The sequence below is a fragment of the Rhopilema esculentum genome, chromosome 7 (genome assembly GCF_057945365.1).
Source record: "Rhopilema esculentum isolate cy_ngs chromosome 7, ASM5794536v1, whole genome shotgun sequence".
Classification (NCBI taxonomy): domain Eukaryota; kingdom Metazoa; phylum Cnidaria; class Scyphozoa; order Rhizostomeae; family Rhizostomatidae; genus Rhopilema; species Rhopilema esculentum.
This window is the reverse complement of record NC_142821.1, coordinates 284,706-303,817: the sequence shown is the minus strand read 5'-3', so window position 1 is coordinate 303,817 and position 19,112 is coordinate 284,706. Positions and strand designations below refer to the sequence as shown.

At 36.6% G+C, this 19,112-nt stretch overlaps 1 protein-coding gene across 1 annotated transcript; it reads left to right on the top strand.

The window, feature by feature from the left end:
• LOC135683152 (LIM domain kinase 2) lies at positions 1 to 17,173 on the top strand. The gene is made up of 17 exons (XM_089109260.1): positions 1 to 280; positions 1,249 to 1,384; positions 3,671 to 3,780; positions 5,129 to 5,377; positions 6,217 to 6,310; positions 6,760 to 7,133; positions 8,529 to 8,691; positions 9,686 to 9,772; positions 10,572 to 10,659; positions 10,974 to 11,017; positions 11,299 to 11,358; positions 13,613 to 13,684; positions 14,334 to 14,524; positions 14,872 to 14,924; positions 15,086 to 15,141; positions 16,568 to 16,674; positions 17,035 to 17,173. The coding sequence occupies exons 1-17, from the start codon at positions 174 to 176 to the stop codon at positions 17,171 to 17,173; spliced, it is 2,130 nt and encodes a 709-aa protein (XP_088965386.1). The 5' UTR covers positions 1 to 173.
• The last annotated feature ends 1,939 nt before the right edge of the window (positions 17,174 to 19,112 follow it).

Below are 19,112 nucleotides of genomic sequence, written 5' to 3'. Positions count from 1 at the left end.
CAATCGCTTGAGACCTCTTGAGGCCACAAGAAACAAGAAATGATAGACCAGCCGAAAAGCCTTCTAAGGCTAATAAGCCGCAACGCGCACTGTCATTGCAAAGAGGACATCATGGCTGTCAAGTTTTTCAAAGGAACTTTTTGAGATTAAATGCATAAATTTCGACTTTGCAAATGGAGAAGAGCAGTGGAATAGAGTGTGCTGGCTGCAGGAGGCAAATCAGTTCAAGTAGCCAGTCTCTGTTTGCTCTTAATGATATATGGCATGTCAGTTGCTTTCGGTAAATAATAGTTTATTTTTTTATTATCGCATTAATGTTTGGTCTAATTTCCGTGTCCTGTATGTTATTAAAGAATATAATTGATAATTCTTTCTTTATTGCCATTGAATAAAACCCTCGAAGCTATCTCCAAAAGCTCTAACGAAAGTTAAGACATCGCTGACTGTTCCACGAAATATTTCCTTGACCGTATGAAACCAGTTAGGACAAGGAATCTCAACAACCTTGATCTGTTGCAGGGAGATTAAAAACATTGCATTTCTTATTTGTTTGTATTTTATAAAAAATTCTGTAGATAAAGAAGCTTGTGCTCAGCCTCTAGCTGATAAGGATGACCAACTTGTTTACATTCCTTTGATGAACCTCCTTCAGTGTGACCGAAGATTGGCGATGAACTTTGTTTGGTGAAACTGACTAAGGATGTCGTGTTTTTCTTTATGAAATTGAGATGAAGTTCATTTGAGTACTAATAAAAAGGGTTCTTTTGCAACACCTTTGGCAAGGCCAGTCCGTCAAAACTGGTTTTAGTGGGGGAAATGATATTTCAAAGTTCTCCCTACTTTCCAATAATTTTTAGTTTTTGATCAAAATTAATAACAAATCTTTGTTCAACACATTTTTCTTGCCATATAAACCACTTACATTTGCCTTAGTTTAAGTTTTTTTCTTGAACTACCCTCACCAATTTATGAAAAGGCTCCCCTAGCAGCTTGATAAAATTATCATCATAATCTTTTGTTTGTGTATTATGTAGAAAATCTAGAAACAGTTTCTTCCTTGAATTGACTTAACCAGATCAGCTGTACATACAGACATCCCTTGTTAGGCCCTGTTTAGAAGTGTTGTTATAATTTGTGTCTGCAAATAATGGATAAAGCACATTGCTTTCATACAAGTTACTTGTTACTTGTTAATGAATTTCTTTTTTGCGCTTTATGCATTATGTCATGGTTTATCATATTTTCCAGGTGCTCAGTATGTTTAAAGCCTTTGGAAAAACATTATTATATCAAAGACAAATTACTCTTTTGCAAAGAAGACTATGATCTGAGGTTTTCCCAGCTGTGTCTGAAATGTGAAATTAGGATCACAGGACCAGTAATGGTTAGTTTTTTGTTTGTGATATGTTCACTGCAGTTGAAAAATATGTTTTGAATGGAACTTTCCAACAAAAAAGGGTTTATTCTCTGCTTGCTAGGTCTGATGGGAAGGAAACAAAGGCTCAATGCTGTGTGACAAAATGTCCCCAATGATAGACAGAAAGAAGATGCTAAAGGTACAAGAATGATTTCAAATGCTGATGTTGACAAAACTCAGGGAAGTTTAGTAAAGAGAATTATATAGCTCTCAAAAGTTCAGCAGGTTGGGAGACATTAATTGCACTGCTTTGAGCCTTATTTCATCTATTGTAGTATGCTTCTTCTTATAATCTAATCTTCTTATCTAAAAATTACATTTTTAAAGAAGCATTAAAACAGTAAGGGGAACAAGAAATGAAATTCCAGTGGGAATTTTTTGCCAGTTTAGTTTGCTTATTTGTCGGAATAATTCTGATCAGATCCCCTCTGTCTAATCAATTTTTGATCGGATCTTATTTGTTTGACCCATTTTGATCAGAAAAGTGTCTTTTGTAAGATCTCTTTTGTCAGAATAGTGTATATATTAGTCAGATCCATTTTTGTCAGTTCTCTCTTGTAAGATCTCTTTTGGTCAGAAATGTGTCCCTTTTGTCAGGATAGTGTCCTTTTTGTCAGAATAGTGTTGATATTAGTCAGACCCATTTTTGTCAGTTCTCTCTTGTAAGATCTCTTTTGGTCAGATAAGTGCTCCTTTCGTCAGAACAGTGTCCCTTTTGTCAGAAAGTGCAGTGGTGGATCCTTAGGGGGCAAAAGGAGGCAGTTCTCCCCAATATTTTTGAAGGCAATGGTCTTTTGTTCTTAAAAAAAATTGGAAAATGGGATGTCATCCTATCAAAACAATAGGCTTGCTTTGTCATAAAAAGTGCCGCTTTTTGTACCTTTTCTCAGAATTAAGTACCCTACCTATCTAAGTCAGTTTCTTCTGAAGGGCTGTTTCATAAGATTAAATAATCAAGACTCTCTTGAATTATTTGAAAACCTTTGTGATCCTTTTTCAAAGTGTTAGCAACTTTAAAACTAAGTGTAACGATCAGGGTTCTTGCTATGACGGTGAATAGCCCGTTAATAACCAGCTCATTGATGGAGCGAGGGGCTAGGCCAAAGGGCCAAATGGAGGAGAGATACAAGAGACTTCTATTTGTTGAATCCAAAGTAGACAGCCTGGATCTCCTTAGCAGAAAAATTTTTTTTGGTCTGCTCAATTGCTCTTTTTTGCTTCATTTTTTGTATGTTTTTAAAAGAGGTTTATTGTTAAATTAGGTACCCAAAAGTATCAGATCACAAGGCAAATTCTTTCGCATAATTATCGAATGGCCCCCCTTAAGATGAATAGTTCCTGGAAACTTGAACCATTCATGCATTCATGCATGTCATACAGGATCACACATTAGCTGCTTTGAACTTCCCACAGTCTGTGTTCACAAGGCTCAATGAGGGAATTTACAGCATCCCTGAGGAGACCAAACTCAGTGTTTCTGCCCTCTTAAATCATTATTTATTCGAAAATTGCACAATTATTTCGAGGTAATAACTCTATTGAAATTCTTGCAAAGTATTTATCACTTCAGAAAAGACTAGCTTTTGTCATGCATTTAGATAAAGACTAAATGACCCTGCACATGCTAAACAATTATTTTTCATAATTATAGTTTGATAGCCAGTGGGCTTTCAAAAAGAAAGAAGGTGACAAAACTTTCGCAATAACATAGGCGCTGCTAACCAATTTAAAATGCGTTTTTAACGTGGGTTTATATTTCTCGATATCACGCGGTCAAATGCTAAACACAGTCAAAGTACTTGGAGATGCTAAACACAGTCGAGTTTTTTAGATATGTAAGTAGAACTCAATGATTGTTTTGATCTGTTCGAAATTATGGAAGCTAATATAAAGTGTATTTGATGGGAATCCACGATCTAATCTCAGCGGTAACTTTATTTTTTATATGTGGTTGGGGGGCAAGGGGGTTATAGCCCCTATAGGTACAAGTGTGTCGAGAAATCTCGAAAATTGTGCTACGTTGTCGGCATGGGTAGGAACATTTAGTTATTAGCCTCCAAATAGTGATCTTTGCTGGGTCCTTCCCATCCTGCCCACCAGAACTTTTGGTCATTCGAGAAAAAGTAGCTCGACGTCTGATGACAGAAGTTTTGCCCTGTGGCTTTTCCTAAATTCCAGCAGACATTTTTTTGTTTAAGAGACCTTCTCGAATTTAGCTTCCTCGTACAATTCATTTCCTGTTTCATTTTTCAGGTGGCCGGGGATGTCAATTTTCATCCAGAATGTTTTATGTGCACCACCTGTAAAAGATTTATTGAAGACGGCGATGAGTACACTTTGGAAGAAAGAAACTGCTTGTACTGGTGGGTTGATTTTACGTTTATGATTGTGCGGGTAGCTTATATTAATTTAGGCATTGAAATAGTCTTGAATTACGGAAATATTTTGATTCATGTACGTTCACGGGCTTGGTTAGCAAAAATTGTGTTTTAATTAGCAGTCTTTAAAACTATTCCATGGACAGGGCCGCATTAAGGATTTCGGGGGCCTGGGCGCAGGATATAATGGGGGCCCCCATGTCACAGATCACACATTCCTAAAGAATTTTTTTGGCAAAAAAATGCAACAAGCGAGTTAATTATGATAAAAGGCCAACACATACGTGAGATTAAATTAGGGGTAAAATGAGACATAACTGACACTTACAATAACTGTGGGTTCTCTCCATACCTGGCGACCAGAAAAGATTCCAAGGGGTTTACTGTGAGGTTCGATGCCTTTTAAGTTTAAAGATAAGACTATGTTTATTCCAACGATTTTTTTTGAAAAATTTGATTTGTTTTCTGTGTCTCATTTTGCTCCACTACCTTGCATTGAGTCACTACACAGAATGCCAATTACTCTATCATGTCTCTGCAGCAGCAAGTTACCTCATACCAAGTTACATCGATTTGAAAAATAAAAATACACTTTCTCTAACGGTGAGAAGAATGAAAACTTCGACTGAAAACTTGTTACCAATCAGTTTGAGCAAATGAGCGGCACATCAATCGCAGCGTGCACATTTGCTTATTTCTTTAATTTTCGTTTTCAACCTAGAATATTTCCCGGACATATCGGCAGCATTGTCATATGATTGTCCGGAAGCGTTGGGATAGTTTCAACAAATAGACACGAAGTAAAATATGCTTGTTCAAAAATTAGATTTTGACTGTGTTATAGATCCTTTCCAAGAAAAATTTGACAATTCCAAGATATTTTGGGCCCCCTTAACGCTATGGGCGCTGGGCACAGTGCGCAGTGTTCCCTGTGGTTAATGGAATGTTTTGACGTAGAAACGATTAGGGGTTCCTCAAGCGGTGGAGAGGCAAGCTATAAAATGGTTCTTGATTTCCCCTTCCTCTATTTGCGACAATGATTAAAGTAGTTTTGTTTGAAGCGGAAACTTCTAGAACAGTGTCAATCAACAATTATTCCTGTGGCAAAAATCTAACAAAACATTGCAATAAATCTATATAACTGATATTTGCAATAATTTCAAACATCGCGAGGTCCCAACGATTACCTTCCCTGTTTTATATCTCCCTGTATACGACTGAAGGTCTAGCTACATATTTATCTTTAATTATCCTCAATCTTTAAAAGTAAATATTTGATTTTTGCAAACTATTCTTGTTGGTTGGTGATCACCACTGCTTTATTTCTTTCCAGTGGCAATTGTTACGGTTCAAAGCGGGAAAAAAGATTGGAAGAGATAAAGGGTATGATTTGGAAAAACCAGCATACTATACGCCATATGCAGTTGAAGCCAGAGCAAATCGACGAGCAAGGAATCCCACTTCACATTGATAGAGCTAAAGCTACGGAGCCAAAACTAAGAGAGGAAGTGCTGAGACGAGCTGGAAATTATCCTGAAAAGCAAGATAAAAGTGATACTGAAAGCTCTATCTCAGTCAAAGGGTATTTTTTAGCCATCAATTTCTCTCTCAATGTTAACAAATCAAACAAAAGGTTGACGAGTAATTTCAAGAGAAACGTCTGTGTCGATGTCATGTTTGATAACGAAAATGAATTACTTAAATGCGTTATTCAATATATCGCTGGAATACTATCTTGTGGTGAACGTTCCAACGACCTAGCTCAAAGCTTTCTGAATTCATGCATAACTCTTTTAAAAAAAGCCTCGTTTTAGCCCTTAACACTAACGGAAAATTTTGATCAGCTATGAAACAGACTAGATCAAACTAAGAATATTCCTACTAAACGTTACAATATTATTAAGGATAGTATCACAAAGCCAACAATAGAATATATAAATACTTTCTTAAAAATGGATGACTGCCTTTTTCATGCTAGTACCTGTAAGGCCTCTATTCGGTCACGCGCCATGCCAATGCAGTCTCTTTGCCATGTCCAGGCAGAGGAGAAATGCCCGTTTTACCTGGGCTTTGTTATTTGTTATAGTTGAATTTATATGGTATTGTACGCTATGTCGACCTTAGATCGCTTTTCTAGAAGCTCACGCCTCCAAGTGAATAATCAACTCTTGTTGGTATATGAGTTCCAGGGCCGCACATAATATTTGTGTGTGGAGAAACAATTTTTAAAAACCGGAGTTGGCCACAAGATTTCACCCTGTCCCTAGGATCATGCTTTTAAACTATGACATATAATTTTGCCTCCTGCAAGCTTTTTTGGAAGCAGAGCCTGATTTCTTTTTTATACAATGCTTGTTTTGTTTCGTTACTTATCTTTAGCTAAAAAGAATGCATTTTCTTTACAATATTTGTCTGTTCTAGTGCCTGCGAATATGGACAGCAACTGCCATTAAAAGCTGGCGACAAAGTCATTGAAGTGAATGGCGTCTTCGTTACAGATGAAACAATACAAGAGGTATTCATCCCCTCTTCTCAGCATTTTCTGTCATTATGCAAATTTTTCGATCAAATGAGCGACTTATTTATTTATCAACGAGTTCGTCATTTTCCAGGCTGGAAAATTGGTTTATACCTGAGCTTTGAGAGGTGCTGAACAAAACCGTTTAACCATTTGGTATAGGTTTTCAATTTCTCATTGTCGAGAGTCGAGATTAGGGATCTAACTGGGTAGCAGGGATAGGCCATAGCAGTAAACAAATCAAATCATTCGCCATATCTTAAGAGCAGTAAAAGTAAGAAAATCGTGAGATCGAAGGTGAATTTCCTGCCATTTTTGTATACAGTTTCTGCAAACTATTTTTGCAATATTTTTTTCCGGCGCCCATTTCCAGTTAAAGTTTTTTGATTGCCAAGACCGTCAGAAATTGGCTAATAAAATCTTGCAACTCAACGCTTTTTCCTTAGGTCAGTAAACTTCTTCGCTCCAAACCGACCGAAACTCTGCATGTCACCATAGAAAGAAATTTAGAAAAGAGGCAGGAAACATCCAAAGTGGTTAACAAATCGCATTGCAACAATAACCAGACTGTGCCAGAAGAGAAATTGGCCTCAGGAACTGTTGATGCATACGACAAGCGGAAAGAGCGCAGTTTGTCCTTTTTCAATTTTAGCGTATTTAAGCGCACAACCAGCGATTGTTCGGAAGCTAAAGAAAAGGCGATAAGAGCCAGACAGAAGAAGAAGGCCCAAAAAACGGAAACGGGTACACGGTCTAAGTTGTTCAGCACTGGGAAAATACATCAGTTAAGGAGAAGCCGTTCGCTTACTGAAGTAAATGGGTGCGTTTCACAGCTCTTGTATTCTATTTCTAGACCTTTTACTGTTATTGCCCTCTGTAAAGATAGTTATTATCAAAGAAAAGAAACTTTTTGTTAGAGCTAAACCGTTCGAAACTTCAATTTTTGCTATGGCTTTCTCCAATCAGTGATTCTGTGTAATGTATTTCTTCAGGACACTTTTTGCATTTCAAACCAAATCATAATGTGCCGACAATCTTAGAAAAATTAAAGTGTCGATGATTATAAAGATGGTTGCCGACATATTTCATGAGTTCCCCTTTACAGTATCTTTAAATCTTAAAATGTTTTGAAAATGAATGAAAAGAATGTTTTGATCCGTCAATCAAATCGCATATACCTTCTTTTAAAAAGATCGACGACGACGTAAAAGTCAAGCACCTTGCACCGCTTTGACTGAATATCATGGAAATATTTTGTTGACAGTGAAAATGGCTGCGCATTTAACAGTTATCATAAGCCCTGGGGCAAGACATTGGAAAGATTTTGCGACCTCGCCCTTTAGTTTAGCTGAAAAGACATTTTTTAAATGTTTTACTCTTCTAGAGCATAATTCTTTTATGCTTGAATAATCCCATTCTTAAAAATTGAATTCATTACTTCAAAAGGCCCCATAGAGCCTTGAAGCTCTAGGGAAATTTCCCCCTTTGCCCCTTGGGCCCCTCTTTGCGGCCCTGGCTATTTGATGCCTCCAGATTCCTAATAAACCACGGAGCTGGGCGACAGTTTTTGATTGAACCTTTTACTCAAAATGACATTTGATAAAAACAAGAGCCTCCAAATTTGTTTTTTTAATTGAATCAAGTTGGTCAAGTTGACGCTGAATTTTTTAAACTTTGTTTGCAAATGGTGCCTGAACACTCACCTTAAGCACAATATTTAGCAGCTCACTGCTTACACCCTTATCATTTAAGACCAAGTTCTCATAGTTCTCATAGTTTTAATGGTTTTACTGAAAGTAAAAAAGCCAGCCTGAACTTCAATTCAATGGTTCTTATAAAAAAGTAAATTCCTCACTCGGCAGTTTCAAAGTGCCGACAGTTCTTTTTCTTTACTTTTATTGGGCTGCCAATGGGGTGGCATTGGGAACTTTTAGGGGGCCAGCTGCCCTCCCCCCCCCATGACGCTTCATAGCGCCAACCAGTCACTAAGAATGCAAACTTATAGAAAGAAGAGGTATACTTTTGTTGACAAACAAAGCTAGGTTTTTTGGTCAACTTCGCTATTCAATTTCTCGACCTTTTCTTCCCAGGCTAGTTGGCCCGTAACATCGAGCAGCTTGTAATGAATCGTGTTAAGAAAACTCAAGAAGACTGGTACACCCGAATATTTTTTATTTATTGTTTTATTGTTTTAAGCGTTTACTTTTGTTTTTAGTGAACAAGAATCATGCATAAAAGATATGGTCAAGTCCTTCAGCACCTTGCATCGGGCCCAGTCTTTCAAAGTGGAAGAACAGCCGGTCAGTAAAATATTCAGGCCATCTGAACTTATCTATGGAGAATTGATTGGACGAGGATTCTTTGGTGATGCTGTCAAGGTGGGTTTAGTTGCTACGTTCTGCGGTTTTTCCCCGAAGTTCTTGGAATTTTTTAATTGTGCATTGCTGACCACGTCACCGTCAATGTGATTTTCGAAATGTTCATTATCTGAAAAACCTCGCATTTGAACTCTGCCTAGCATTTCCATTTTGAAAGTTGTTGGAAGTTTTGCCAAAAATTTGTTGCTAAGTTGGGTTATCTCTACAAAAATTTAAATCTGACAAAGAATGTAATGAAGCTGTAGATATGAAAACTGAGTTCTTTTCGCCTTGAAAAATCTTTTTATACACAGGCTTGATATACCTTTAATGAGATGGTCTGTGAAACATATGGAACCATTGCTAATCTCTAAGCAAATCCTAGGCAAAAGGTAACTGATTTTGGTAACTGACTTGAATACAAACATATTTTTTCTTACCAGCGCTGCCAACTTTTTACCTCATAATCAATTTTTTTCAAAACTAAGTTTGCCTCTTTATCAGTTTGGCTAAAAATTACTCATAGCAAGTTCATTGTCGCTTAAATTTTTACAATCTCTTTGGCTAAAGTAGTAGTTTTATAACATACAGCAAGTAAAGTTATCGAAACTGTGTAAATATATTATTTGATTTGAAATTACGAATATTATGCAGAACATCACGACTTTTTCGAATACACAATATCCAATGTTTCTCCAAGTTAAAATGAAAGTTACTAAAGCACAGTTCTCTTTAAAATGAGTTTTTTAAATTTGAATGACGCACTCACTTTCTCGAATATTTCTATCAATTCCCAACTGCCTATTTTGTGCTGTTCTTGTTGCATCACCTTTGGAAGGCCTTTTTTATCGTCTGTTTAAGTCGTTAAGCAAGGTCCTTTTTAAATTTCTCTTGATATTTTCCCCGGTATATTTCTATGAATAATCCATAATACTCACTGATCCATTATACTTTGTCCCCTTTCTTTGCGAGCTCTTTGCACAACGTTCCAAAATAATGCTTTGTTTCCTTCTAGGTAACGAGCAGTAGAACTGGTGAAGTAATGGTAATGAAGCAATTAAAGCAAGTTGACAAAGATGCCGAAGAAACATTTCTAAATGAAGTAGGGATTTTATAAGAGCAATCTTCGAAATCTAGTTGAAACAGTCTTAAATGATTGTGATTTTGTTGTTTTAATGATATATCTTCCCTTTTCTAAGAAGTAGAACTGTGACATAAACCATGAAATTGGATAAGAAGATGATTAATAATCAGTTTATTTTCAAAATGTAGTGGAAATTGTCCGAGCATTCCATTTTTGTTTTTATAAATATTTAGTCAGCCTGTGCTCTAACTATGCTAATCGGTGCCAGGGTTAAATCGACAAAGAAGGAAAATATTTCGATTCACCAAAAGTTTAGATTAAACTACGTTATTTTGTGACAAAAAACTTGAACTTCGCTTTCTAGGAAGAATTATTTGCAAGGTTTAAGAATATATAAGAGAAAACAACTTCCCGGAATTCTTCCTCCCCACACCGGTATCTTCCTTACAAATCATAATTTGTGCTGTAACTGGTCCATTCTGCAGTTCATTTAACATTTCCCAGCAGAAGGTTCTGTTACTACTTCTTCATTTTCTTTTTCTTCTTCTTCCTCTTCTTATCTTTTTTTCCTCATCTTCTTAATTCCTTTTTTCTTGTTCTTCATCATCATCTTCCTCTTTCTCTTTTTCATGTTATCCGTTTTATCTTCTTGTAAATGGTTGAAATTGTGTATTGGTGTAATATTCCATCGTTTGGTTACCTCTGGGTCACCTAGATATGCAATGAAAGCAGGGTTAATGCCTGTATCTTACTAATTTTGTCAGGTCACATTATCTCTCCTGTTCGTCATAACTAAATGGTTTGCTTTCTTCTGCAGGTACAACTTCTTAAAAGCCTTAAGCATCCAAATGTCTTGCATTTTATTGGGATAATGTATAAAGATAGATCATTACACATAATAACAGGTAAATTTTAGAATTTTTTCTTTACAGATTTATTCCTATCTTTTTCTTCACAAGGCAAATGCAGTGGAGAATATAATGTATGCGCGGATACAACGTTGCAAATAATTTATGCGACATTAGTATCCCGAAACACATGTTTAAAATGATGTTAATTGATGTTTAAAATTATGATGTATATGTCATATTAAAAAATATGTTTAAGAAATGCGTCTATTTTCTTTCATTTTCACGCAAATGTTTGAAGTGGATCTCCCTTGTTAACACCCTGCATGCAGATTTTGTAAGGCATTGCCTGTTCTGTTATCTTTTTCTAGAATTTATATCTGGTGGTACACTGAGGAAGCTTTTGAAAAACAAAGTAAGCGGCCTTTGTTATTCAACAATCAAGCGTGCAATATCGTGTTTAAATTCTGTCAACACAATCTAAAGAATGCTAGGCTGCTTTGATACAAAATTCAGAATTATTCGTTGAACAGGAAGAGTTGCTAATCGTTTAAATTTGGCTAATTAGTATCATATATTTTTGTGTGTGATACAATTAAAGGAGATTGCTAGAAGAACCTTCATTTTGATAAATACCCCTGTAAAAATCTCAATAAAGCTTCTCAACTGTAATAAGCATTCACTTTCTACTTGTAGTATCGAGAAATTTCATGGAAGCAGAGGATTCAGTTTGCCAAGGATATTGCATCCGGAATGGTACAGGATATTTCATTCATTTCCACACTTGCCTTTTCTTTTTAGTAACTAAGTCTCATCATATTTTCTTGTGCTTAGTTTATACCGTTTTGGTTTGAGACTGCAACTAGGGAATGTACCGGATATCCGGTAGGCAAGATAATCCGGCGCCGAATCCCTCATTTTTTATAGTCTGGTTCCGGCCGGCCAAACAGCAGCTTTTTAAAAATTGAAGTCGTCCAAGATTATGATGCAAGAAAAGAAACTTTTCGCCATTCCTTAGAAGATGTCATTCCTTAGAAGGCCGCTCTGAATCAACACTAGATGCTGTTGTAGACAAAATTGCTAGGCTAGCTTGACAATGCGGGGGAAGGTTATTTTGTACTGCTTCCACCATAGGAAAGGACTTTATTTGCGTGGTATGCATGGCATGTTGACATACCCCTCAAGCTTCGTTTTTAACCAATCCTCACACCATATCCACTTTACCCGATGAAAAGCCAATTTGCCATGTAAATCATACAGAGTTTAACCAATGTTAATTTAACCCGTCTTTAACCGCCGTGTAGATTGGACTTTTGAGGGTCTTGTTCATCAATGGATTGTATCGAAACGGATAGTATAAAGTTGATAGTGTCTTTTCAGAAAACACCTCGAAAATAAGCCGACTAAAAAGTAGGCCAAAAGTTTTATTTCAAGCAAACTGTTCACTGCGGTATCCCCCAGGGATCGTGCTTGGGGCCGCTCCTGTTTATCCTGTATGTCAATGATTTTGAGCAGTGCCTCAAAAATTGCACCTCAAACATGTATGCGGACGATACCAGTGTCACCTGTTCTGCCGAAGATATCTACGATCTCTGTAATGATCTAAATGCTGAGATCGACAATATTGCAGAATGGTTACGTCAGAATAAGCTTAGTTTGAAAACTGATAAAACAGAATGTACAAACCAACCGTATCCTTGGTCCACTAGAAGTAAATGTAAATCGAGAGCCAATCAAACGAGCTCAAAAGGTAAAGTGCCTTGGAATTACGGTCGACCAAACCTGACATGAAATGAGCAATATAAAAACCTTAAAGGTAAAATAAAAAATGCTCCCTCTTCCCTGTGGAAGCTAAAGAACATATTCCCGCAATCGAAACTTGATCTGGTCTATAAGGCACTGCTTGAGAGTCATTTGATGAACTATAGAGCAAATTGTCAAACACAAAGCTCGATCATCTTCAGCGATTACAAAACAGAGGGCATACGCTAATAGAAGGCTCGAGATTAAAGGACGGGTGGAGCTGCGATTGGCTTTCGGTCTCAAATTTGACAGGGCAGTTATGATCTACAAAATAATAAATGGTCTCTGCCCCGACAATTTGAAAGGAATACTTGTCACTAGATCCCAAATATCTAACTATTCAACAAGAAATTGCCTTCACATAGACATCCCAAGGGAAAACCTAGAATTCTCCAAAAGGAGTTTTTCTATTGTGGTGCATAGACGTGGAACGAAATCCCATTACAAATAAGAATAAGCTCCACGATTACCACGTTCAAAAAGAATTCTCGCAAAATTAGCATCCTTTCCCGAAGCACGATCCCTAGGAAGACCAGCATTATATGCAAATTAATCTTTTTTTAACTTAGTAGCTGATAGAGTTTCTGTGTATAAATATGACAAATAATATAAAATAATAATAAGCCGTGGCTTCGGAACAGGAACAGGAAGACTGGGTGGTATATTCATAAAACTGCTCTCTTCGTTCTTCTATAAAACTTTTTTTACAGAAAAATCTTGTAATGGCCGGATATTCCGGCCGGATTCTGCGAAGAGATCCGGTAAATCCGGTTCCGGCCGGATTCTGGAAATCTTTATCCGGTACACCCCTAACTGCAATGATGGAAAAGCTTAACGAAAAGATTAAATTTGGTTTGACCATTGCGATAATAAGAAATAATGATATCCCTGTAAGAGATCCGTATTGTATCATTTTGTATATTATACAATATTGATGCCATTTCAAAAGGGCTTTCTTTAGACTGTACACATCCATTCATACGAAAGCCTGTATTCCGAAAGATAACGAAAACTCATGAAGATGCTTTAATCTCTAAGGGCTTATGATCAACTGATTGTCCAGTTTTTTACACATACGTTTCCAAAGCAGTTCTCAGTTGTGTCCCAAAATTGAAAAGTTCGTTTGTGTTATATTCCTCTCTAGGATAAAAACGTAGCAACTGGTATTGTTTTCCTATAAAGATTTATTTTGCATATTTATTCCTAGGCCTATTTACATGAAATGAACGTCATTCATCGTGACCTGACTTCGAAAAACTGCCTTATTAAAAGCGATTCTGTGAGTAACATTAACATGTTCAAATTTAGAATTCCCATTTCTTAAATTGGTATTTAGTGAGATTAGGTCATATTAATTGCACGCTGTTTAACTAATTTTTTGTAGTAAGGCAACCATTTTAGGCCAAACAGTTCACCTTTTGTTTTGGACCAATTTAGGTATTCAAAATTGTAGTAATTTAAAATGTGAAGACAAATTTGGAATTCTAAAGACCCTTTTGGATAACTAAAAAAAGAAAAATAAATTTGGAATTTTTATACAATGTTATGTTATGGAATAATTTCTTGATATGAACATCTTCTGCAAAACAACTGTAATTAGATAATGGGCTTTTCCTGATTGAAGAAACCGGCTGAAGTATGTTTAAACAAACGTATGATATTTCACGTTTTCTTTGAATTAATTTGATGCTGTCGCTAATTGGGCTGACCCACATAACAAGTTCTTGTCTGAGAAGGGGCACTTATTGCAGACGGGATGTTATTGCAAAGATCACAGCAGGGAGAGACGGGATGTTCTCTTCATCTTTAACTAGGGTTGTGTGTGTCATTGTGTACGTCTCCTTTTGTATTCTTTATTAGGTATCAAGATACCTTAATAGCATTTTCTATATCTGGTATTGATGGCATTCACTATGTTTTCACTGCAGCACGGTAAATCTGTGATTGTTGCTGATTTTGGTTTAGCCAAATCTCTTCCTCAAGATAGCTCCTGCAGATCCCCCAGACTGTCTCCTAGTCCAAATTTTCTTTACGGCTCCGGACTTAGCCCTTCGCCAACTTCGCCGTCGTCTTCACCCACACCAATAAGTCCAACTCGACCAGCCATTCCAAAAAAGCGGTAAGGACCCAAAACTTCTAAACTAAACTGGGTACCAAAAGCTTCAATACAAATTTTTGTTCATTTTACTAAAGCATTACAAGGGAAGACGAGTTGTTCTCGTAATTTGTACTTATTGAAGCAGATGAAAGGAACTTAAAAATGCAAGGGTTCAATTGGAACATTTTTTAAAATGAAACGTTAGAAGATAATTTGACAAGTTTAGTCTTATTTGCAGGACTGACTGCTCATATGCTAAATTTTTCATTTCATAAATCTTTGAAGTCATTTTGATAGTCCTTTATATCTGCTGATTTGATCAAACATCGCTTCAATGGAGATTAACTTCTGATATAATTGTCTTTCAGATTGACTGTTGTTGGCTCTCCGTTCTGGATGGCGCCAGAGATGATGAAAGGTGGCTACTTCAATTCATCAATCTTGATTTATACATTATAAGCCCCTGTCTTTCTATAGTTCTACTACCTTTTCCACTGGTATATTTGTTAATTCACTTACGGCTAGCTTCTTATTCACTAAGACATTAACTGATGTATTCTTACAATTATTTTTTCCCAACAGGAAAAGGATACGACGAAAAAGTCGACATATTTTCATTCGGCATAGTTGTTTGTGAAGTAAGTCTTATCTTTTTCCCTGCTGTCCATTTTGTAAATTTGAAAAATTTGAAGTAACATGTTGTTTAATTTTAGATGGAACCTTACGGTCTTGCATAAACTAAATTTTTGCAAGATAAAATCATTTAATTCGCTCTTTCTATATTTTAGACCTCATCTGTTTTGGGAATTGTGAAATTGTCACAGTACTGCTTTGTTTTTAGATTATTGGTAGAGTTAAAGCTGATCCAGATTATTTACCAAGAAAATTTGTGAGTTTATGCCTTTTTTTCATTTTGGGCACAGCTATGAAGGAAAACCGTTAGTGTTTAAGAAAAATCTATGAGTCATTTGTGTCGGCTTAAGCCCGTCGCCCGTAAACAATGCAAAACATTGTGAATGATTGTTATGTTTTCCAGGCGCAGGAGGCAAGAGGGCTTTCAGGCTTAAGCTATCTTTGCCCCCTGTTCCTGCATCCACCCTTCCCCCTTCCTAGTACCTGAATTAAATTTGTTGCTAGCCACTGATCTGTGTTGCTAATGAGGAAATAAGAATGAATCGGTTATGTCTACACAAGACAAATTCATTAGTCAAGTTATCCAATGCTCCTCCAAGACGAATAACAGCATTTTAAATCAGAAATATGATCTCATATTGCCTCTAAGACAGCATGAAGGACCAAGAAAATAACTCAAGTACTTTAGATATTGTTGTCCTGTCTGGAAAAATGCAAGCATGACTGCCATTGAAATATTGCTGAGAGTTCAAAACAGAGCTGCAAAAAGGTGTTGCAAAGGTCCCCTTGGCGCTACCACTTTACCAGTTATTCGGATGCTTAACTGGCCCACTGTCAAGTAGCTTATTGATTCTAAAGGGCAGAAAATGGTCTTCAGATCCCTTAATTGGGACGCACCTTCTTTTTATGAAAGACATGCTGACGAGAGTCAACAACTCTACTGTTCGTTCACTTAGAAACGATACAGTCAATCTCAGGTTACCATTTGTTAACATTGTTAGGGGAGGGGGTGCAGTAATGCTTTGCGTACAGAGGCGCCAAACTTTGGAACAGTCTTCGTACTGAGGGTAGAAGCTCTTCCACCATAAGATCTTTTAAAAATAAGGTGCAAACATTGAAATCAAGCATTTTTTTCGTTGTTTTGTCTATCATAATTTATTAGTTATTGCATGTTTTTAGCATACCCCCTTTTAAATCAGTTATTCTTTATTAGAGGCTACCACTGGTAAAAAAAATCAAATGAAATGAAACGAATGAGTAGATTTATTGTTCGCTAAAACTCATTCTATCACATTTGCTCCAAGATAAGCTAATTGTTTTAGTATTTTCCTGTCAGAGATTACCCATTTTATATCTTGTATAGATTTTTGTTATATATTTAGAGGATATCTTATTGAACAGATTTCTTTAATGCATCAATCTCTTCACAAGGATTTCGGATTAGACGAAGAGGAATTCAGGAAAATGTTTTGTGCTGAGTGTCCTGAGCCATTCTATAGGCTAGCATTTCAAGCATGCACCACAGACCCCGAGAAAAGGTAACTTTATCAACCTGAGTGTTCTTTAGCAACGTCATACTTTATCTGCTTGATGGCACTCTTACACTAAGTTCTATCCAGCTCTTTGCCTAATTCTATCCAGCTCTTGGCTAGCATTGTTGTCCATAGAGTGGATATTTTTCTAAAGCTTGGTGCCTCACACATTACCCTGACATTTAAGATATTCTCCTTTAGGCTTTCGGACACACTTTTGCGGATTTTAATTTTTTGAATTTTTGAAGCTGTTCAAGAAATTGCAACAGAGAAACAGAGAGTGAATAATTTTAAAAAAAAGGTTTTTTAACATTTGTACTTGCCAAATGAACTACTTGTGACACTTAACAACATATTCCTTTTTAGGCCACCATTTGTAATGCTTGAGAAATGGCTAGAAGCAATTTTTGTCAACTTGGAATTCAAAATACCATTGCCACATGAAATTGACTACCTTTCGATGCCAAAGCCTTTGATGTACAAAATTGAAGAGATGGCAACTTAGTAAAAGAGCAAATGTTCTCAACAGTTAAATATGATGAACGTTCATGCTTGTTGGCGGCGCTTGGTTGTTACTCAATCTGAAGTCGCAGAAATATGAGTTATATAGTTGCAGAAAGAAGCTTTTAACAGATCCTTACAACCCTTTGTTCCGATCTGCAGTTCTCCATCTAATTTTCCAAAGTGCTTAGCACACGCGATAGTAAGATAGTAGATTTGCTAGTAGATTTTCAATTATATGTTTTAAGAGCAACTAAAATGAATTTTGACGTAATTTTTTGAGTGGGTGTAAATTTTTTTTCACTATGAAATTTTGAGATTTAGAGGATATTTTTAACAATGGACGGTATGAAGTTTTGATCGGAGTCATTTTCATTTTGAAATGAATAGTCAGCGTTTTTATTGAAACTTTCTGCATTTCACTACCTTAATTCGTTTATTGCACACTGTTTGAATATTTTCATAGAAGATTCTGTTGCAAACTGAATGTATGACGTCGACAGTAAAAAGGCTGGAAGACGGCCCCCTACAAAGTTTCAAAAAATCAGACCACAAACTGTTTCTCTCCTTAGCTATAATACAGGTTAAAATTTACCGTTCCTTTGGAAAACTTCTTCTTGAGAACTAGAACTTGAGAATCTGCTACTTTTTGCAAGAATATGATCCTGTCTATGCATCTGCAAGAATATAATCATGTCCAAGCGTCTGTAATGCGAAAATCTCATCGCGAGTGCTATTCCTTTCTACGTTCCCTCGTGGAATTCTCAGTGTTTGATCACAACTGATAAAAGTGGCTTGACACAAGGGGAAGAAGGGGCTCGGCTTCCTAAATGGTTGAGCAGTTTGGTCAAGTCATTCGAAACACAGTGTCTAAACCTAGGGGGCAAGAATTGAAAGACCCTCTGCCCTCAAAACTGCGGTATTGTGCCCATCTCTATTCTGATAGGAAGTTAAAATTTTCAAGTAAAAGACAATGCCAAGAATGAGCTGAAAAATATTTCTTGTGCAATCTTCATAAATCGATAAAAGGCATCCTATTCTCGTCTTTTTGCTATTAAGGTGCAGAATTTTTAATATACTTGGCGGATATCCACTGAAATACCAATCTTCAACAATGGAGAGTATCAAAAATTTAACCTTAGCAAATGTTCTTGGATCTTTAGCTTCCTAGCTTCCTGCTATTGACATGACTTACAAGTGAAATTTGGAATGAGTCTCCTGCAAAATTATGATCGAAAATACACCAATTCGACTTGCGGCCTCGTTTTGGAAATTTACCCAAACTTTGTTACAGTAAATCCTCGAATAAGCCCCCACGCTCGAATAAGCCCCCACGCTCGAATAAGCCCCCCCCCCTCGAATAAGTCCCCACCTAAAAATCATTTTTGCAAATAGGCCCCCCTTGGTAAACGACGTTTTCAAGCTCAGATTGTGTTTTACAAAAGTGCTTCTTTGATTGTTTCTTTGGTTGGAGCAAACTGGTTGGGGGTTGGAGCAGTTCAAAGGAACAAATTTCTTCTTCGATTGGAAACCGTTCTGCTGCAAGCACCAACCATTTCTTTAAGGTTACAAAGATAAATTTTCAGACCGAAAAATGTCACAAAAAGCTCACTCTTAACATAGCATAAACCAGAACACCTAATCAGTCACAAGACGTTTTTTAATTTTTCTCAACTGACCCAAGAACAAATATGGAGCAAACAACTAATCCTCTTGAAGAAAAATTTCCATCAATTGTTTATCTTTAAAATCGTTTTCGAGATTCTTAAGTTTGAGGGGTGATAATTACTGTGATTTTTTCATATTTGTTTATCTTAGTTCTCAGATACTTCAGGCACCGCGGAGCGTTGAGAAAAGTAGGGGGTCTAAAAAAGTGGGGGGGGGCTAAAACGTATGGAGAGGCTTTACTGGTAGTTTAATACATAATATTTGGCATTTTTTGC